The sequence below is a fragment of the Pleurodeles waltl genome, chromosome 5, assembly GCF_031143425.1.
Source record: "Pleurodeles waltl isolate 20211129_DDA chromosome 5, aPleWal1.hap1.20221129, whole genome shotgun sequence".
In the NCBI taxonomy this organism is placed as follows: Eukaryota; Metazoa; Chordata; class Amphibia; order Caudata; family Salamandridae; genus Pleurodeles; species Pleurodeles waltl.
In genome coordinates this window covers 1,764,903,600-1,764,926,601 of record NC_090444.1, presented here as the reverse complement: position 1 = coordinate 1,764,926,601, position 23,002 = coordinate 1,764,903,600, and the positions used below count along the sequence as shown (strand labels likewise).

The window sequence follows — 23,002 nt, the reverse complement described above, 5'->3', positions numbered from 1 at the left end:
TCACATCCATTGAAAAGGAAGTGTAAAACATTAGTTGACATTAGCGAGCTGATTCAAAGCGCTATGGCCACCATGAGAATGAGCATGGAGGAGAGACACAATAGGAAAAAGAAGTTTGCTCACTGTCAAACATATCGCCACTCGTGCAATTATCCAAGTAACAAGGTCAGTCTGCAAGGCGATAACAAAACTGCCCCAAGGTGGGACAAATGTAAAGCATTTACCAATGATAAGTGATTTTTGAAAGGCAAGCCCACGAACGAGTGAAACTGCTAGGCGTGAGGGGGGCATGGTTAAAAGACCACAATTCTTACAACAGGTCAAAGCGCTTGCATGCTCGACCTGAAAAGCAACCCCTAAGACTAGCAACATTGCAGTCTTTTTATAAGCATCGAAACGGTGAAGACAACACCCTTAACCTGGAGTCTATGGGAGATAACCTAAGCCCATGACGCAGAAACATTTAAAGGTAGCTAACACCAGGGAGAGTGAAATGCATGGGCCGTGGACTAAGGGGCCTGAACAACAGCAGGATAGCACCTCGCTGAGGCCAAGGAAGGAGAGATCAGCATAAACTAGGGGGCCCTGTAAACCACTACAACAAAGCTTCTCATCCTCACCAAACAGTAACAGTAGCAAACAACTGTTGTGGCTCATAAGTGGTTAATTCTGGTCTCAAGAAGTGGCAAAAAACATAACTTACACAGGTTAGATGAACGACACAAAACTTGAACCCTCACTGCGCACCACCACAGAGAGAGAACACATGGCCTATTTTAAAGGTTGCAAGCACCATTCCTTCACCACTCTGTGGAACACTGGAGGAGGGACAGCACTCACACTCCAAACCACACCAAGTACATTTGGGGAGATGGTGGGGCAGAAGCCCTCTGGCGGCCGTGAACTAGTGCTTGGAAAAGCCACAACAGCAGATCCAAGTATGTATGTTAAAGCACCAAGAGACTATATAGTTAGCAAACACTGCACTATGTTTATACTAATATTAACGTCTTTCATCCAACAGTATGGGTTAACCACAGACAGAAGAGTGTGATGGCAAAACACTATGTCCTGGCAAGGAAGGAAGAATCTCAGGTATTTGGAGCCCCTAAACCAGAGGCAAGCCTTCAACATTCATACCCGGTATGGCGACAATGTCGTCTGTTGTGTGCTGAGAATTTGGACATAATGATATCTCTATGATATTTTCTCAGTCAGCTTTTTAGGGTTTACACCCCCTTCAGTAACAGATCGATTCTACTTCAGAGTAAATAGAAAACAAGGACTGAGGAGTAATTCGGACACTAAAACCTCAGATGAGGTTTGCAAGTATTAATCGGAATGGTGAGAAGACACAGTTGATGTTTCTTGACAATTTAAATTTTAGAAGATCTTATGTTTAGGTGAAAGTGCTCAAAATAAAATTCCGGGAGAACACCAAGGTGTGTAATGAAAAAACGTTTGCAAGCCCACGGATTGTTAAATGTCACAATCATTACTGCGAAGAACATTGGAAGGAGATTTGGGGGCACAGAAGTACCACCGAATCCCTGGTAAGCTTGTTTCATTAGGAGCATTTTGTTAGATGTATGATGCTCACTGGAAATATTGCTGAATCTCATGTTATTCTCCTTGTTTTTTATTGTTGATTCCTGCACTAATGCTTTGACTGTAACAAATCTGAAGAACAGTCTGAATATTGGAAGATCCAATAAAATAATTTCCTAGGTCAAGTTTTTGGAAGTCACATTGTGCAATAGTAACAATCTAATAGAAACTGTGGCTGATCTTTTCATACAAAGTCCGTTCCAGATCCCAGAAGAGTGTAGGGAGGGGGGGGGGGGGAGGGGGGAGGGGGAGGGGGGATGAGAAGGGAATCGGCTGGTAATCAATCACAGCAAATTATGTAGCATCTAGTCTGTATGCTTGGCAATAAAGGGGATCCTCAAACCTTTTTTGCAAGCTAGTTTAGTGACAGCGGCAAAAGTGGAGTGTTAAACAGAGTAGAGCCCTACATGTGCATAGATCCACCTATGCAAATCTGTCTTCAAAGTAAAAGCCTTAGCATTTTTTGCGAGGTTGACTTTAGCTTCTGGCCTGGCAATATGACAGGGCGACCTTCTTCCATTATGTAGTCCTCAGTTTGGTGGCACTGAGTATGAAGCGCAAAGTCTGATTTGGTTTTCTACATTAACATGGATAGACTTCAATGCTGGTGGGATGCAACTGAAAAGCCACAGCAGACAATTTCAGCAGTATATTTAAGAAAGGGCAACAGAAAAGATGTGATCTAATGAGGTCAGGATATTCCCAATATACTGCTTACCACGGGGATCAGGGTGAGACAAAAAGGACTAAGATCTTTGTCCATGAAGAACAGAGTGAGGTTAGCGTGTACACTGATTTTCACCATTTTTCAGTGTGTTCACTGTGTTCCTGAAGCCAACAACAGAGAGCAATTCTCAGGTTTCGCAAATGCTGATCAATTTTACAACAAAATGGACAACAGCTTTAGATAACAACAATATGCCCCACTGTATAAAAAAAAAAAAATTAAAAAAAAAAACACGGTCACATTTGTCAGCAAAAAAAGCCAACCATCTTCGAATGAACTGGGTGACCATTTCATCAAAACCACGCACCACCACCTTCGGAAAACACTGCCTCCACCACATGGAAAGTATTGGACCATAAAGGAGGAAGGACAGACGCACAAACAGCATTTGGATCACATTGATTCATACATACTTGAACATGACAGAAAGTAACTTCCATTGAGGGACCAGAAGGGTAACTGAGATTTCGAGCGTCTAATCAAATAGCAAAATACACAACTGAGCCTAAATGGCGAGGAAATGAATAATGCCACCACTCTCAAATCTGAGCAGAGCACCTTCAAGCAGTGGCACCCATTTTAAAAATCTATACTATATATAAGAAAGATGAAAACTGTGACAAGCCAAACCCAGTACAATAAGCACTGACAAAGCCAATAGGTTTCACCTATGCAAGACCTATTGGCGTTGTCATTGTTTTTTTAAGATGTTGCACAGCAGCAAAAGCCGCTGTGAAACATGACTCAAAGTAAATAAAAACAAAGCGGTATGGTGCGGCCAGTGTTGACTGAGTCATAGCACTTTTTGTTTACTTCAACTCATATTGCACAGCAGACCATGCTGCTGGGCAACAACTTTAAAAAACGTTAACAAAGCCAAATAGCTCTTTGCAAGATATTTGACTTCGCTAATGTCTTTTAAAGAGGATGTGGCATTACAACCAGAAGTGATGCCTGTGGAACTGGGGAACCAGGTTCAAGTCTGCGTTGGCTCAACATCCTCTGATTAATATCTACAGGTCGAGTCTGCACTGTAAACTGGAGAGATTTTTTTTTAATTAAAAAATAAACATGAGAGAAGGGTGGAAAATAAAGGGAGCGTGGTGAGTGGGTTAAAGAGAAAGATGGGGGCGCCGACAAGTGCATAAAAATAAAATTTTAATTATAAAAAAAAAAAAAAAAAAAAAAAGGAAAGAGTACCTTAAAGAGCCTGTGGCCCTTGGCAGGACACTGGCCACAGGACGCAGTACTTGGTCCATGCTCCATGGCAGGGACACATAGGGGCAAAGACTGAACCAGAGGCGAGGAGAAGGTGCCGACTATCAGCAAAACAAGAGAGACGTGAGGGCCAACAGATGGTAAGTAATGAGTAGGCTCTAAGCCCTTTTTAAGCTTTTTTTTTTTTTTTTTAAATATTTTTTTATTAAGAATAGCTTTTGCTGACAGGGCATGCGTGCTGTAGGCGAAACCTAAAAAGGCAGCCCAACCATCTTTGGCCGAGGTGCTGGTTGAAGTAGTGGCAGAGATTATAGTTCAAAAACACAAATATGCAGGTTATCCTGCTATCAATTATACAGAACATTATCCTGGTATGACAGCTTAGGGACGTGGCTAAATCTGATTAATGTGTCTACACTTACATAAACACCAACTTGGAGACATTAATTCCAGGACAATGCCACAATTTGGTAAGGTAGTCTGAGGAGGTGCAAACACACACAAACTCCACAATGAAAGGTTATCCTATACTAATAGTCTAGCCACAAACTGTCCTAAACAAGAAAAGAATTATCAACGGAGAAAATATGAGCAGCAAAGGAACAACAACAAAACTTAAAACTGTCACTGCAAAAATGCAGTTAGCTAAAAGCACAAAAATCAAAGTAAAGATGAGGCCTGATAAAGCAAACATGTGGAGCCGACAGAACAATTAAGTAATGTAGCCATTCATGCCAAACTACTGTTTGAAAAGCCCTCACTGGCTGTATGAAGCAAAGTCATTAACAAGTGGCCAACTGGCTTTGCCAATGCTACTTGCTAATGATGCAGCAGCATTTGCAAAAAAAGAAAAATAAATAATAAGTAAAATTGCATGATCAAATGACACTAATTACGTTATTCAGTTCAGTAGGCAGTTGCACGCATCACCACCCATGTGCCATTTTCTTAACTTTTATTAACTGATGCAAGGGGGCAGATGCCACTTAAAGCTGCGCATAAAATTCCCATTACAATGTTTTTCAAGAAAATAAAGAGGAGCAGCCCAGAAAGATGCAGCAGCTAAAAATATATCTTTTTAGTGACTGCAAGGGGTGGGTAAGCAACAAAAGCAATGTAGTGGGTAATGATTAAAAGCCAAGGAGAAGGAGGGATCAACGTGGAGATCATGGGGTGCGTGTTGGGTACGGGACAAAAGAGGCACCAAGGAGAGAGCAGGAGGGTGAGCAGCAATCTGGTGTGAGGCTTTCGGAGGAGGAAGCACATGCACTCTCAGTGTATAAAGAAAATTAAAAAAGTAGCTCCTTAAGGTGAGCAGTAGAAGAACACAAGTTAGTCAATGAAAAGGCTGGAAAAAAGGCTATACTCTAATGGAGGGAGAACCCCAAGAAGAGGACGGCAAGTCATTAAATAAACAAGAATGTAAATGAGTGGCAAAGCCAACTAAAGGTAAGCAATGGGCAGGCTCTAAGCTCACTTGAAGTTTTTGGTATGGTCCGCAACAGGCTTTCACCTGTAGACGGCTAAAATCAGTCCAGTAGGCGAGACCTTAAAGGGTCTTTGTGATTTACTTATGTTCACTTATTGTCCATACTCAAACCAACTCCTCAGACTTTTTTAATTCACCACTCAAATCACAAATCTATGCCAACTATCCTGAATGCACATTGTCCTGTATATTTCTGGCTTCTGTAAAGACCTAGTGAAGCATTAGTAAATTAACTTCCTAAAAGAGATCATAAAATTACATTACACATTAACAGGAAAAAGAGACCAGCGTTTCTGTTTCCGTGTATTTTTACTGGATTCGAATGCCAAAAAACAGTATGTGGAAAATTTTGTTTTTTCTCTACTCAGATGAGTACTACTGATTGATCCAATTGAACAGCGTAGTGGACAAAAAAACCTAAGTAAACCACAGAAATCAATGCATCCCGACGGCTGTTGACAAGATAAAAATGTTCTTTAGAAAGCTAGGCCTTCCGGAAATCTTCCACTTTCTCCACAAGATTTAAAGTTTGTTTTTGGCAGTTTAATAATTAAATTGTCGAGGCTTACATTCTGCTTTCTTTTAGCCTCTCCCTTGTAAATGTTTAACAAAAAGCTGCTAACCTGCCAGGTCTCATACATAAAAATAAACCCATTTCCATTACAAGCTCTAACCCTTCAGGGGAACTGCAAAGCAATGTCTCTTATGTAATCACCAGCTATGCCCACAATTACACACCGTTCCTGAGGAGCGAGCAGCAATTTACATTTTTGTAGTTCACCCACCGTTACACGCTTCTACAAACATAGCCATAAAAACCTCACACAAACTGTACACTTCCGAATCAGCAATGTGAACAACAAGAAAGGAATAAAAAAAAAAAAAAATCTATATGCCTACTCACAAAGGCATTTCGGAATATGAAGAGCAGTACTCCTGTAGTACTTTTTTTTTTTTTTTAACCATACTCTTACACGGGTTCATGAATTAACTGCATAGCATCCAAAATGGGAATATTCATATAAATTAGTACAACCTAAAAGGACTGTGCACTATTTGCACTTTTTATAAAAAGGGGCTGGGCATTTCTGGGCCGAATCAAAGGTATACAAGAGTACTCCTGTAGTACTGCTTCCCATACTCGCTAACGCTTTAGGGAAGTGGTCCGTATGTGACTTCAGCATATCTCTACTTCAAATCACTCCAAGTAGGATGATTTTTATTGTTCAGAAGTAGTTGCACAAATCCATATATTAAGAGAGGCACACAGTCCCCAAAGTGGACTTTAAACCTAAATATAAAGATAATAATATGCGGTCTGACAGACACTACATCTCAAAGATACTGAGGCTACAAGAAGCCCTTTAGTTTACTAAAAGCAGGGAACAACACACAGCTCTAATTACTGCAAGGAAAGAAACTACGTAAAATTCAGCCAACTAAGCATGATCAGAAAATCAGGGGTGGCTCCTCCGTTAAGGCAGGGGAGGAGGGTCGCCCCCACTGGATTGTGGGGGAAAAGGAAAAATAAAATGATAATGCAATGTTATTATCATTTTATTTTCCCTGGGAGTAAGGGGCAGGGATGGGTTGGAGGGAGGGGGCAGGAGGAGGCCTTCTGATGCACAAAGTGTGCATGTCTGTTTGGCCAGCTGTGTTGGACCAGCCAAACAGACATGCACACTTTGCATGTTCTCTACCCGGCTGTATTGCACAGCTGAGTGGAGAACATGCCCAGGCTCCCACTCCCAGTCTGAGTGACGAAGAAGGCAGCTCAGACCAATCACGACTGCTGTTATTCTGGAGACAGCAGCGTTGCGATTGGCTGGGAGCCTGTGTGAGCCAGTAAGAGGACGGAGGGGAGACAAACGCATCTTCCCCAGAGGTAAGCTTTTTAAAAAAAAAAAATATATATATATATATATATATATATATATATATATATACACATATACAAGCATTTCAAAGATTGTCCCTGTTTTGGCATGTACTAGCGCACTTAATTCAGCGGTGGTGCTGGTGACGGCAGGACACTCCGTAATTTATCAACAACATTCATGAAATACTTCACGAACGACCGCACCAGGTGATTGTTGAGCTGTAAACGAAGTTAACGGAGCCTGAATAAATGAATTTTGTGAAATAAGAGATCCCGGAGTGCGGTCGTTCGTGAAGTATTTCATGAATGTTGTTATATATATATATTCCTCCCCTCCCCCCACCACTGCCCCTGTTGAGTGGCAGCCGCATCTGAAAAAATTCACATCATAGTGATAGTACTTACTAAACTATCAGCTCAAATGAGCTAAACTGGTTGTTTCACCCATCGTAATCATCAGAATGCACAAGTTTACATTAAATGAAGAGAACAATATAATTAGCTAAGCTTCTCAGAGAAGAAGGTTATTTTATTTAGCTTCGCATGTCATCAGAACATTCCTGTGGTTGAAAAAAAAAAATTCCATACTTCCTGAAGTTCGCAAGTCTGTTATTTTGTCTAGCAAGCACACTTGCTCCTTTACTAATTGCAATTCTGTATTTTTTAATTATTTATAATCACAGGATGCTCCCATAAACGTGACGACTTCAAAAACCCGCTGAGTCAGGAAATTGAGAAATATTAAATATAAATTATTCAGAATTCCTGTCAACAAATTGCAGACTTACACTTTTGAATGAATCCACAAGTTAGTTTGTCAGCTTCTTTCCATGGTGTGACAAGATACTGCCTAATTACTTCTCTGTGCAGAACGGACCACAACTCATAAGCACAGACTGATAATACCACTAAAAAAAAAACACATTTGATGGCGAACGAAGTGGTGCGATTTTTCTCGTAGAAATCATGGAGAGTTGTTGCATACACTGTGAAATTATCATAGGACGCCACTGAATTGGCAAACAATGTGTAGTCTTTCATCTCAAGCCTGCTTCGGTATATAAAAATTATGTCTACAACATGACGATAGTTAAGGCCCCTACGGCTTAGATGTAAAACATGACAAAAAGCACGATTACACTCACATTGATGGAAGAATTAGTATGATGTGTAAAAGAAGCAGATATGGAGAACTGTGCAGCAAACCTCTATTGAGGATTCAAATTTAAAATACACTCTGGCCAAATCATTTAAAAGCCTCAAGTAAGTGGAAGTGAAATAAATATATTGTGTTTAAAGAGCCTCAGATAAAAGAGCAGAAGTAGTCAGAATAATTGTGGAGCTGAAAAGCTAATCTGTGTGTGCCTACGCCCTACGCACAGATTTGCTCTAGAGAAAACTGGGAGATGACTGAGCGCCACAAGATTTTCACCAGCCAACTCACACCTTTTATTGCAAATATTTAAAATCAACGTGCAAATTTAGTTTCTGGGCAGCATGTGGATTGTGATCGGTATTTTATGTACAAGCATGTGAAGATCTCTCCATTCTGTGTCAGCCCAAAAGGCCAAGGAATATGTGATGGTACATTTTGCAGGGAGGTTCGCAGAAGCATTCCCCATGACATTTCCGGTATGCTCTTTAATATTTTAATACTACCTCTTGCCAACCTGGTTTGTTCCAGTGATTTACACTTGCCTAGTAAGGCAGACGACTCTATTGCTTTGTGAAGGCATCATCCAACCTGGTGAGCCATTCTGATGATCTTACAGTGTACCCTTCAGGAATCTAGAGCACATTAACACCCTACCACAATCTGACAATAAGGACTACAGTGCAGGTAATGAGTGGAGCAAATTCATTCCTAGAAAGTCCCATCACCTGCTTTGTCTAAGGCACTGATTATAAAAGTTTAACATGGGTGAAAAGTATTGTGGCACGTGTATTATACTAAGAACATGGTACATTAATTTGGCTTCTATAATGAAGACCAAGAAAATCAAATTTGAACTCAAACCAAGAGCTTGCTAAGGCAGTGAAATATCTGGTTGCCCAACTGCTAGACCACCATGATGCATGAAGCACCAGAAGGCCAATATATCTGTTATTCTATATTAAAGAGGTCCGATTCTTCAAACCCTTGAGTATGCAGGTTACACTAGCTGAATGAAATCTAATGGTACTGTCTATTTTACTTCATCCATTCATCAGGGCATGAAAAAGTTTAAAATCTGTTTCTGCGCCTGGAGCTTTGCTCAGCTAATGTTGCATAGCGATTCACTCTTTTGTAAGGCAAGAGGCCTGCATGAACCTAACTTCACAGCAATGATCAAGACATACTAAAAGGACTGAAAGGATTGCTTTATATGCAAGGTTTTGGTAGCACCTTCCATAATCATGTACAAAAAATTTTTTTTGCAAGCTAGAGGGATGGAACCAAGGATGAATGCTGACTAAAGCTGAAGGCTGTTTTAGACTAAGGCCACTGGAATTCTGCAATTCTGCAGCTCGTGTGATTTCCACAAAATTATGGATTTAAAGCGTTTGCCTCACAATCTATCCCCTGCTGCATGATTTGCACTTGGAAATAAATAAATAAAAATCTAGCTCAATTCATGAAGTTACTAACAATGCAGCCATGTGTGTTGCTGCACAGTGGAAGGTATAGGTGGGCAAGCCACTGACAGCTTGAGCCAGGCTAGAGTCAACTACCTGGCTCAGCTCGAGGTCCTCTGGGAACCTCGAGCTATAAACGAGTAGAGCTTCCATCAAAGGCAAGGTGGCCTCGTGGCTACAGCTGCCAAACATGTATCATCAGGAGGCGGGTCAAATCCCGGCCTCAGCTCTGCATCCTGTGCATCCCAGCAAATCTCCCAGTGCCAACATCATCATTTGTAACTATTCTACATCTGTTGTGAAATGCAGGTATGGCCTTGAGCAAGTTTCACGCTATGTGAAATTGCCTAAAATAAAATTGGGATTCTGCCCGTCACCCAAACTCTAATCTCATCCACCAAGAATTAAGCACACAACATTACCCTTTGATGGCACAGATACCAGTCTAGTGGCTGAACTGCACAGTTTCAAACTGGACAAATCTGGGATCAATCCAAATGTCTCTGCTTCAACAAACTGAATGGACCTAGGTGAATACATCACTGAGCCTCCTTTTGTTCATTAACATACATGAGAGCACCTTCCATTACTTGAGATCAGGATGTGCACTGTACAAAAAAAGTACTGTTTAATTTAATAGCCTATAAAGTTGCTCCATCTATAAAAATCTAGACTATGCATACTGTACACAGCAACTAACTTCCATTTGTGTTCACTAAGATCGCTGTCACCAGGGCAGAGGCAGGAATGTTTCTCAGTTAATATGTAAAAACTCCCACTTCTAATAAATACTTTTCGAACAATCTTCTGTACTAAGGAGAAACACTTCCTGTGTTAAATAAATGCACTTTCTTGAATTATGAAAAATCTACTGTGATGTTTATTGCATGATTTACATGACAACTATTTTCAAGGCTCGACTAGTGCACGGGATCTTTGCGCTAGAGTCAAGCCGACCCTTGGCTCAGATCTGCTGTCACCCGTTAATTTCTAGGCTCGCCCACCTAATATTGAAGGCCCCTGACAGATCACTGTTCAGTTGTTAACTGCTCTATCTGGGTATTAAATAGGTAGCACAAGGTGAAACATTTACTTAGTGTTCATATGACTATAATGAAATTAACTATTACAAAGTGTGCCACATACATTTCCCTTTCATGTTGCATTTAGTCAACCCTACCGCATAATTCCAGTGGCCCTAATTTAGACAGGCATCGTTTCCGCATCCAAGAACGCAGAGGCTTAGTCTGACGAAAAGCAGATAGGATACCCTGCGTGTGCCCACACATACACACGCCGGTGCAGTAACCTCTCTGTGGCAACACAATCATCCTATGGACATTATCCTTCACCCCAAACACATGAGTCCTTCGGGCTCACTCCCGTACTCCTGCAGGGGGTCGCTCTCCTCACAGACTATCGCCCTTTCCTTTGAAGGGGCTCTCTTTCAATCCGATGCACCTCTTAATAGGCTGCCTGTCTATCTCCCTAAATGTATAGTCCCACCGTCACGCCTTTCACTAGCACAATCATGAGCGCCCTCCAAACAGGGATGTTTAACCCTCTGAACAGCATAGGCTTTTAGCTTGTACTTCCACGTCAGTCAGGGGAAGGGGGGGGGGGGAAGGGGGGCTGCAACACTGTCGGAAACGTTACTGCAATAAATACACCACAGCAATCACAGAACCACCAACTACCATAACCGACTGATATTCCAGTTCACGACACAGACTATAAGACTTCATTCCTTCACACTGGCCCTTGCCTTCACCTGGCACCTCCATCCGCCCCCTCTTAAACAGAGGTTCCACTCGTACACCCAGGGCGAGGGCTCCCTGCACACCCGTCTTCACCTTTGAAGAACTTGAGCGCGATACCGTAGATCTCTTCCAGGCTGAAACCCCAGCGCTGCTCGAGGCTCAGCCCCTGGGTCTCCTGGTCTCCACCGGGAGGCTCCTCTGGCCGGTGGTTGTGACCCGCCGCCGGCTCCTGCTCCCCGGGACCGGGGTCTGGGCTCAGCGTCAGGCCATCGATGGAGACCTCGAGCCGCTCGGCGCCCACCACCGCCATGTCCTGCTGCGCTCAGAGCCGGGAGCGGCGGCCACGTACCTACATCCGCCTCACCCCTGACCCTGTCCACGGCTTCCGGCAGCGCAGGGAGCGGCGCGGGGCTGGGTGGAACGACTAACGTCAGAGCTGGCTGGGGAACTGTCAAAATGTAAACATAGAAATAGGACCAACGGCTCTCGCTTAAACAGGGATACACTGGAGACGCCATGTCGGAATGGGCGGATTCTCAATCGCTACAGGTACTGATTTCCGAGGATCAAAAAGTGAATCTATGAATGCAGCTCTTAAGCGTTGATACTTATGAGCTCTATATTTAAAACATTGTTTTATTTACATATGCAAATACTATGTCTACAATTAGTTGCAGTTAATTTGTAATCCATTCTGGCAAATGTGTGAGGGTGACGTAGAAAGCATTAAGCGCACATCATTATTCTAGATTATTAAAATAGGAATGTCCAGCAATTTGCGACCTAAGGTGCTACAACTATAGTTCTAATATGGTCTTCTTGGTCACGTTCGGTCGCCCTGGAAACAAAATTACGCCTGCGACCTCACAAGCCCTCTTCCTAAGTGGACACCGTGGAGGCCATCTTGGTGTGGGTCGACGACACTATTAAAACTATGCTGCGTTCTGATTTCCAGTTTAAGCACAGATAGGCGGATCAGCTGCGTTCTTTTAAGGCCAGAGTTCGCAATTACCATAGTTCATCTTTACCTTGTATACAACATCAATGAGAACATTCTCCCAGCTTGCCTGCGGATATAGGGAGTTTAGTCCACCAGGTCGCCTTGTGCAGGGCCGGCTTTAGAGCTGGCGACGCCCGGCGCGATATTGTTTGTTGGCGCCCCCCACCCCAATGACCGCATTCACCACGGATTCCCTCACTACCACACTTTAATAGTGCCCACAAGTATCTACAGCCCCTCTCTTTCAGAAGCATTTTGTTTTATAGCACCACTTATAGTAGTGTAGCATCACAAACAAATCAATCCTATGTGTGTAAATCAGTGAATAGCAAATGTTACATAAGAAAGAGGACTACATGGTGTAAGAGTGTTAGCACGTCTGTCCTAATTTGGTCTTTTATTATCAATTTATAAGGGGACGTGTTGGAGGTTCGATGAACCCTTTTGACGCGGCTTCGAGTGACTCCCATCATAAATCCCAAATATAACGCAATTTCATCAACAACACCAATAAACAACATTCAATACCTTAGGAGTAAGAAATCTTCACACCCCAAGACCCATTAGGCCATGAATACCTACCCCTTTATGTAAAGTTAGAAAGTTTAGTTCTCTATATTAACAATGCTCATATCACATAAATTAGTTTCAAAACCAACTGATAAACATACAAGATCAACACTGGTTGACCAAATCTAAAGAATTTCAATTTAACTAACGCATTGATAACCAAACATTCGAGTCACAGTACAAATCAATAACGAGAATAAGTGCGCAACACAAATAACATACATCTTGGTTCAGAAAGTGAACAAGTTCAATTCTTTGTTAATAACAATTTGCTAACATTTCTGGGTCTCCCTAACTAACCTTCTGATTAGAATGGCATGTTTGGGCTTCATGCAAAATTTTTTAGTCAAAGTTAATTTGGAAAAACATCTAGCTACGGCTCTACCAAAATAGCTGTTGGTACCTAGAAACAAAAGACAAATTTACAACAAGAACAATAGCATTTTGTTATACCTCTCCCCATATGGATCAGCAAGTTGCAATTATCTTCATCAGTTGGACATCAGTTCGGTCATCATCATCATCGGGCCATGAAATGGAATGGGTCAGAAATGGGGACTCTAAGCTATCCAAACCATTTAAGAAGCAATGTCTAAGGGATCATCATTCAGCATTAAAGTTTGAGCAATAAAGTTAAAGACAGAAATAAATCATCAGGAATTGTTCAGCTCCTCAGACAGAATAGAATGAGCGCCTCTCCTCAGTGCAGTCGGGCTAAGTTAAAATTGTCTAAAGAACTTCCTGCGTTGCCATTGGTCAAGGATTCGTACGTTCACAATTAGTCCAATAAAGATTTACCCTAAAATCTAAGATATAACTAAACTGTCTTTCACAAGTCGATGATTAGTTCTCCTTCTCCTGTTCCCACCATCAGGCTCGTCAGGTAACATTTTTGTATCCATCTGTACCCCAGTCAGTGCATCCATTGTTAGCTCCTGGGAACATCGCTGTCTCACGCATCAAACTATACAGCGTAGCAATTACTAATACAAGATATTCTAGCAGACAGTTCTCATGAGAAATTTAATGACATCTGCTAATGTTTGGTTTGGCAGTGAAAACAATACATGAATTAATTTCTCTAGTTATACATTCCCATGATTTTATTAAACAGTGCAGCTTACCATGAAGCTGTGCAAACTAGTCCCAAACCTCGCTAACTTAAGGCCTATAGTTAATAAAGCCAATACATAATGCAAAATCATTAATATAACACATTACTACAATAACCTAAACGTAGCCACTCAATTAATATTAATAAGTATTTAATAAAGGCACTTCGTACTTTAATAACGGCCACTCAGGTAGGCACATTTTCCAAGTTGTGCATTGCTACCTAAGTTAGTCAACTTTTATGCAGATTCATAATCCAAAATACATAAAAATTAATTAGTAATAAATTCAGCATTCACAATCCCTCCTCTGATGACTAAGTACATCTTCCCACACAAATTTTTGTTCACCTAAAATTTTTATTTCTTCTTTCCCTTTTTGAATTTTCTCTGAACAATCTTTCAATTTTAATTTCTTCCCTCCTCTGATCATTTTTCGATTTCTTCATTTTAATTGCATGATACAATTTAAATATTCTCCATGCCCCAATTATAAAAATCACAGTAATCAATATTTCTTGTATTATCCCTTTCCCTAGGTTGCCAAGCCAATTTCCCACAGAAGCAAAACCCTTGCCAATCATTTCCCAAACGCCTGGTTCCTTTGGCTCTTTCAAATCAGCACTATTATTAGTCAAATTGTTAATAAGGCTTCTAATTTCTTTACCATTGTTATGTATATATGAGCAACAATGTTGCGAATTCAGCATTTTACAAACTCCGCCCTCCTTTTCTAAAAGGATGTTTAACGCTAGGCGGTTCTGAAGAGTCATAGATCTTACCGCAGCCATTTTTGTGTCCATTAGGATCCTGGCTCCTGAAAAATTTGTCAGCATGTTATTGACAATAGTAGACAACTTTCAATTTTTCACAGAATTCAGAATAACTCCCACAGAAGGAATCATTGCTCCTTATATGTCTCCAACTATGCCAGAATATGATTCTCGCTTTTGTCTAACATGATGTAATTAAGTCAATTTAGGTATCTTACTCAGGTCCTCAAGTGGATAAATCTTTGGGAAAACTATCCCCAAGTAACTTGTGCCATACTATCCTCTAGGGAGACGGTAATACGCATTTGGTCCACAGATGTAATAAACTCCTGGAATTGCTGGGTCTTGTCCATGCAACATGAACGTCCATTTACTCTGAAACAAAAACACATGCCTACATTCCCTCATTCCCACAAATAACATATCAGTGCTAGATTTAGGCCTATATACACAAACCTTTCCTACGTTTTGTGCATCTAAAGCTAACTTCTCTTGTGTCTTTATGTCACTAACTGCATGATCATTTCTAAATGTTCTTTTCTCTAAACCCTTTTCTAATTTCTCATTTTATACTTTTCTCCTGTCTTCTGTTTGATCTAGAAAAATCTTTTCTATAGGTGTGAGCAAGCATGTTAAATTGTTCCTGTGAGCGTAAGCTGTGCCAAACGTCAATGCAGGTTCAAAGAAACCTCTTACTAACTCCATGGTGTTTTCCTTAGCTACTCTACTCAGGTACTTAATTATTGGGACAAATGGAAATACTACATCATAATTTGAGTAGAAGTATTGAATGTACTCCTGGTTATAGAATCTTGTTAGTAAAAGACTACAACTTATTCCATAAGTAAGGGGCAAACTATGGTAAGTAACTCCTTCCTCTACTGATGAAGGAATCTGCGTGCAGACATAGGGCCTGATTCTAACTTTGGAGGACGGTGTTAAACCGTCCCAAAAGTGGCGGATATACCACCTACCGTATTACGAGTCCATTATATCCTATGGAACTCGTAATACGGTAGGTGGTATATCCGCCACTTTTGGGACGGTTTAACACCGTCCTCCAAAGTTAGAATCAGGCCCATAATCTCTTACATCCATCGTCTCAACATACTCACGTAATAAACATTAGAACACATTAGAAGAAAGTTCTCCCTGGGTACTATCTACATGCAAATATTTCTCATCTATCCTAAACCTATCTACTTCTGTGAGTGTGGTAGTTGTCTCTAAAGCAGAGGTATGGTTGGCCACAATTTTGTCAATAAGAGTCATGCTCACAATCAACACTAGACATAATATCATACATACAATCGCCAAACCAAAACCCATGTATCTACAGCACCTTTTCTTCCTACCCTGTTGGCTAAGGTTACTCATGATCTGTAAAGAATCAGAAAGTAGAAGAGAAACTATAACTATGCAGCAAAAATCAAAAACAAAAATCTTCACTCTTCTCTAGCAGTTATTTACAGCTTTCAGTCTTTCTTCCAGGGTCCTTTGTCAAAAATAGGTAGCTTGTCAAAATTGGTGTAGCAGCTTGTCAAATCAGGTTGTTTCAAAAATCCTTTCTGTTTACTTTCAATAGTCTCTCTTTTGCACTTTTTTTAGGTTTACAGTTTTGCAAAGTTCAGTTCATTGATCTTCTTTACGTGCTAAAATATTGCTATGGAATGTCTCGATCAAAACAAAACGACAAAAATTCACTCTGCCATTCACTTGTCATTGCATACGCCCATTCAGGACCTGCGTACCTTCGATTTGCAATTCTCTTTCTTTTCAATCTTCAATCTCCACTTAATTCTCCATCACTCAAATCTTCTCTTCTTCTTGTGTCTATGTCTTCCTCGATTGTTGTCACTGTAATTGCTTCTTTCCTCTTTGCTTGTGACTTCGGCCACTTATCTCCTTTCAGTGGACCTTTTGTCAATGCTCTTTTTAGTGCTGGGCTTGTAACTTCTCTTTGTTCTGCAGGATTTTCTCTTGATGTACCTGCAACTGGTTCAGGAGGAGTCAGATCATTTTGGCTTTGTTCCGCATCAACTACTTCCCCCTTGGGGTCTGTCATTTGCATCATTTGTCTTTCAAGACGTCTGCTTCTGGGAGAGCCCTCCTCTGACTAGACTCTCCTGCTACCTCAGTTGAGGTTGGTTCACTGTCGCGCTCCTGTAGGTCTTCCACTTTGTCTCTCACAGGAGTGGTTGCAATGGATTCAGTCTGCTCAGATTCAGTCTCTGATTCTCCTCCTCCAATTATGGAGTTGGTCTGGACATTGTTGGTATTCTCAACAACCTTTCTTCATCATCCAAAGGACACTGTACTTTCCGAGTATGGCTGGCATGGATTCAGTTCAAAACTCCAGTGCACTTCACAGCTGTAGTAGTAACCAGTACTACTTAATAGGGGCCTTTCCACCGAGGCTCCAAACAAATCTTCCTCACGTGCTTTCTGATCACAACCCAATCTCCCGCTCTCAGTTGTGGCTTTGATGTTGAGACGGTTGCAGTGTAGTGGCTTCCACCTGATGAGAGAAAGAGTGAACCAAGTCAGCCAGACCTTTGCAGTAGTCCAACACGATATCATCTGTCATGTTCACAAGAGCCTTGGTAGGAACCACTGGCAACCTCATTGCTCTGCCCATGCGGCAACAGTCCTGTTTTTGTGTCAGGTGTGTTTCTCATAGTCATCAGAACTGACAGCAGTGCGTCAGGCCATTTCAGATTCGGGGACGCACACATTTTCGCCATTCTTGATTTCAAGGTACCATTCATCTGCTCCACAAGTCCTGAGGCTTCAGGGCGGTAACTAAAATGCAACTTCTGCTCAATGTTTAAAGATGAACATAGTAATTTAATTACTTCATCGTTGAAGTGACTTCCTCTGTCTGATTCTAAAGAGACCGAAAACCCAAAACACAATATCAGTTCCCTAAGCAAAAACATTGCTACTGTAAGACTGTCATTCCTTCGTGTAGGGTAAGCTTCAATCCAGTGACTAAAGATGCAAACAATCACCAACACATATTTCAGTTCTCCACACACAGGCATTTCCATGAAATCCACCTGCATTCTGCTAAATGGACCTGCTGCTCTTCCAATGAGGCTCAAATTAAGTACTGTCCCTTAACCCACATTCATTTGCTCACAGACGATGCATCAATGGCAAAATGCTTCGGCAACCTGTCTTAACTTTGGCTTTGAACCAAGATTGTTTAAAGGTACGAACCATGGCATCCCTCCCAACATGTGCTTGACCATGATAATATCTAGTCATTTGAGTCAACAAACTATTAGGCAGAATTGCTTGTCTCCCAGGACACCCAGACACCATCCTCCTGTTGAACACATTTTAACTTTATCCAATTCTTTTTCTCATCTTTGTCAACACTATCCTGTAGGGCTTTCAATTCTTCCAAGTTATCTATAACATGCAAAGCATAACTTGGGCCATTTCTTCTTCAGGTAACAATATCCATTTATCTTTGAACGATATACAGTTCAATGTGCAAAACCTTGCGACTTGATCCGTATATCCATTTCCCATTGACACAAAATCTTGTGATTCCAGGTGTGCATTGCATTTCACCGCAGCAATCTTTTCAGGCATTTGAATAGTTTGTAATAAGTCATGGATTCTTTCACCATTTCTAACTGGAGAACCAGACGAGGCCAGTAAACCTCTCTGTGACCACAGCTGGCCAAAATCGTGGACTATTCCAAATCCTTATTGGCTGTCAGTATAAATGGTAACTTTAAGCTGTGCAGAAATGTGGCATGCTCTCGCAAGGGCTACCAATTCTGCCACTTGTGCAGAATACACTCCTCGTAGCCAGGACGCTCCGAGTATACCAGAAATTGTGTACACGGCATATCCTACTCCCAAAGTTCCCATGTTATCTCTTAAACAGGAACCATCAACAAAAATAATTTGGTCATTTTCTTCCAATCGAGTATCTCAGATATCGGGTCTTGGTTTTGTGCACAAATCAGTTACTTCCAGACAGTCATGTTCAACTTCTTTCAATTTGTCAACTTCAATGTTTTCTTTTGGAAGTAAGGTTGCTGGGTTAAGCACTGTACACCTTTTTAGTGTTACATTGGGGGAACCCAGGATGACAGTCTTATACTGGGTCAACCTGGCATTAGTTAAGTGCTGAGTCTTGGTTCTGGTGAGTAAAACTTCAATGGAATGATGGACCATGACAGTTAAAGGATATCCCATCACAATACTCTCACTCTGAGTGAGACTCAGTCCAACTGCAGCAACAGTTCGCAAACTGGTAAAGCTGCTGCAACTGGGTCCAAAGTAGCTGAAAAATATGCTACTGTGCGGTTTACACCACCATGGACTTGAGTCAAAACAGACAAAGAACATTCATCACGCTCATGACAAAACAACATGAAGAGTTTTGTATAGTCAGGCATTCCCAAAGCCGGGACTTAGCATAGATTTTCTCTCAATTAAAGTAAATGCTTTCATAAAGGTTGATCTAGCACTAGGGGATCAGTAACTTCTTTGTGAGTCAGTTTCTGCAATGGTTTTGAAATGACTGAAAAAGTGGGAGTCCACTGACGACAATAGCTCACCATTCCTAAAAACATCATTGCATTCCTCTAGGTTGCTGGAGCATTCATCTACAATATGGCTGTGACCCTTTCTCTGGAGATTTTCATAGTTCCCTTCTCAATCAGGTGACCTAAATATTTCACTTGTTTCTGACAGTACTGTAATTTCGCTGGGGACACTTTGGCCCGCATTACAACCCTGGCGGTCTGTGATAAAGTGGCGGTAACACCGCCAACAGGCCGGCGGTAAAAAAATTGGAATCATGACCACGGCGGAAACCGCCAACACAAACAGCCACTTTAACACACCGACCGCCACGGTTGTAGCAACATACACTGCAGGGGTAACCACCAACAGCCAGGCGGAAGACAATGAACCGCCCACTGCATTACAACATGCCAATCCCCCAGCTTTTCCGGGGCAGTACCAACGCCGTCAAAAGCACGGCGGAAACAGAACACTGAAGGGAAACGACTCATCTCTCGACACTCAAGGAAGAACTACGACGCCATGGAGCCCGAGCTGCATTTTTTCCTAATGCTGGTGTACCTTCTCATACACCAGGAACATGAACGTCGGCGAAGACGACCACAGTGAGTACTGCACCTAGCACACAAGGGAGGGGGGGAGGAAAAAGAGAGTGACACACACATGCAACATGCAACATGCAACACCCCCACCCCCAACACCATACACACAAACAGATGCAACAACATTACATATACACCCGTAGCCCTCAGGAATAATGCAAGGACAAAAGGAATGGAGAAAAATGAGTGCACTAGTATAGTTTTAGATAAATACGTACTTAAATCAATAAACAGTATGTACAATATATACAATATATACAGAAGGAGGGACAATGCCCACTCCAAAATGTCTGTGGCCCACTGGGCCATAACACATAGGCCAAGGCCACACTTGACTCCTGCCTCAATACGGAGAGAACACTGCAGGGGCATCAGGTCAAAAACACACAGGCACCTCAGCGGGATTGGGAATGGGGAGGCACCTCAGCCGGAAGATGGTACAACGCCACTGCTCCTGAAGGAGGCTCCATGCCCACTGCTTGGTCCTGGGGAGTGCAAAGCCACAGTCTCTCAAGTGGGTGGTTTGCCCACTGCTTGGTCCTAGGGAGTGCAAAGCCACAGTCTCTCAAGTGGATGCCTTCTTCCAGTGGTTCTGGAGGGGGTTTTGTGCCTAGTGTGCTTCATCCTGCCATGGAGGGATTGGGTGTATGGCTACTCCCACTGGTTCTGGAGGAAGCCCTGTGCCCAATTTGCTTCATCCTTGCAAGGAGGGCCTGAGTGGATGGCTTCTTCCACTGGTTCTGGAGGGGGTCTTGTGCCCAGTGTGCTTCATCCTGGCAAGGAGGGGCTGAGTGGATGGCTTCTTCCATTGGTTCTGGAGGAGGCCTTGTGCTCAGTGTGCTTCATCCTGGATGGGGCAAGGTCACAGTCTCTCACCTGGGTGTCACACCGACAGGTGTTGCAGGGGCCAGGATGCACTGCAGCCCATGTAGTCACCACTACACACTGCTCACTGGCAGTGACGGCTGCTCAGTGGATGCCAGTTGCGCTGCAGGTGGCTGTGCTGGCAGTGCTGGTGGTATCCTCCAGGCCTTCACCTGCAGCCTCGGACGGCTGCCCACTGGGGCTGCTGCTGCTGGCAGTGGTGCTGCTGGCGGCGGTGCATGTAACGGTGCTGGGTGCGGTGCAGGTGGGGGTGCTGGCAGTGTGGTGGTAGCCTCCAGGCCTTCACCTGCAGCCTCGGACGGCTGCCCACTGGGGCTGCTGCTGCTGGCAGTGGTGCTGCTGGCGGCAGTGCATGTGGCGGTGCAGACACAGTGGGAGAGGACACAGGGGACGTGTACATGGATGTGGGGGTGGTGACTGCCAGTGAGGGGCGTGTTGTGATAGGCGTGCTGGTGATGGAGGTAGTGTATGAGGATGTAGTGCATGCAGGTGTGAGTGGAGATGCTACTGGAAGGGAGGTAGACGAGGAGGAGGAAGGGGAAACAGTGGAGGCAGTGGATGTTGGTGTGTCTGCATGTGGATGGTGCTTGTGTGAGTGCCTGTGAGGTGAAGTGTAGTGCTTGTGTTTGCCTGAGCCACTTCTGTGTGTTGATTTGGGTGATTGCTGGTCTGAAGGTGTGCTTGGAATAGGCTGGGGTTGAGGGGATTGGGACTGGGTAGAGGAAGTTGGAGGGGGGAGGCTGGAGACAGGGACAATGGCTGCCATCAGTGCGTTGGCCAGAGCCTGGAATGCTCTCTGTTGGGCCGCCACACCAGAGTGAATGCCCTCCAGGGACATAGCCCCGACATCATTGGTGCCATTGATGGTACACATATTGCATTTGTCCCCCCCCTGAAGAAATGAACAAGTGTTCAGAATAGAAAAAGCTTTCACTCTCTGAAAGTGCAGAGGATGTGTTTGGTGGACCAGTACATCTCCCATGTCAATGCCAAGTATCCTGGCTCTGTGCATGACGCCTTTATCTTGAGGAATAGCAGCATCCCATATGTGATGTCTCAACTCCAGAGGCACCGGGTGTGGCTAATAGGTGAGCCCATGGTCCCCACTCAGTTGATGTAGGTATATGGATGTAGGGTTCGCCCTAAGGGTGAGTGTGTGGTTAACAGGTATCCCTCGATATTTGCAGGTGACTCTGGTTTCCCAACCTCTCATGGCTACTGACCCCAGTGAGGAATGCCAGGACAAGGGCAGAGGAACGTTACAATGAGGCACATGGGTGTACAAGGAGGATCATTGAGCGAACCTTTGGCCTCCTGAAGGCCAGATTCCGGTGCCTCCATCTGACTGGTGGATCCCTGTACTACTCACCAAAGAAGGTTAGCCAGATCATCGTTGCATGTTGCATGTTGCACAACCTGGCCTTGAGACGCCAGGTGCCTTTTCTGCAGGAGGATGAGCCTGGGGATGGTCGTGTGGCAGCTGTGGAGCCTGTGGACAGTGACGAAGAGGAGGCAGAGGAAGATGTGGACAACAGAACCACACTAATTCAACAGTACTTCTAGTGACACACAGGCAAGACACTGTAACTTCACTTTCCATTGCATTTTTGTGTTGGACATTGAACATGGCAGCCTGAATTCCCTATTTCTATGGCCACTTACTGTACCCTTTGGCACCTCTATTTTCAGATCTCTGTGCCACACTCTGGCTCCTGGTGTGTTTACTGCTGCCCACTACAGGTCATACCTATGTAAATATTACAGTACATTTGAATTGCAATGTTTACAGTTTGTGTAACTAATACATTTGTCAAACAATTGACAGACTCCATATTTGAATTTATTACAAGGGTGTTTATTTAGGTGCTAATAAGTGGAGGGGGTATTGCAGTGGGCTGGGTTGCTGATGGAGGAAAGTCCAGGGTAGAGTCCAGTCTATTTGTATCACATGTGCATTGTCCAAGGGGGCATAGGAAGGGGAGCAATGTCAGTTGAAGGTGGAAAGGGTGTCAGAGTGGGACACAAGGTTGACAATCAGGAGAGTCTTATTTCCTGGCGGGGGTCTTGGCAGTGTTCTCTGCTTCTGCCTGGGTCGCAGGGACCATTTGTGTTGTGGTTCTCCTTCTGCAGGGGGGGGGGTGCTGGTGGCCTGTTGTTCCTGTGGCGGGGCCTCCTGTCCACTAGCGTCGGCTGAGGGGAGGCCTGTTCTTCG

General features: G+C 43.1%; 1 protein-coding gene across 1 annotated transcript in view; it reads right to left on the bottom strand.

Annotated features, from left to right (window-relative positions):
• The window catches only part of ACBD3 (acyl-CoA binding domain containing 3), a 102,146-nt gene extending 90,436 nt beyond the window's left edge, over positions 1-11,710 (bottom strand). The window contains exon 1 of the mRNA XM_069236173.1: positions 11,391-11,710. Coding sequence (XP_069092274.1) covers positions 11,391-11,607 — 217 coding nt within the window. The 5' untranslated portion in view covers positions 11,608-11,710. The remainder of the gene's footprint in view (positions 1-11,390) is intronic.
• Between the last annotated feature and the right edge of the window lie 11,292 nt (positions 11,711-23,002).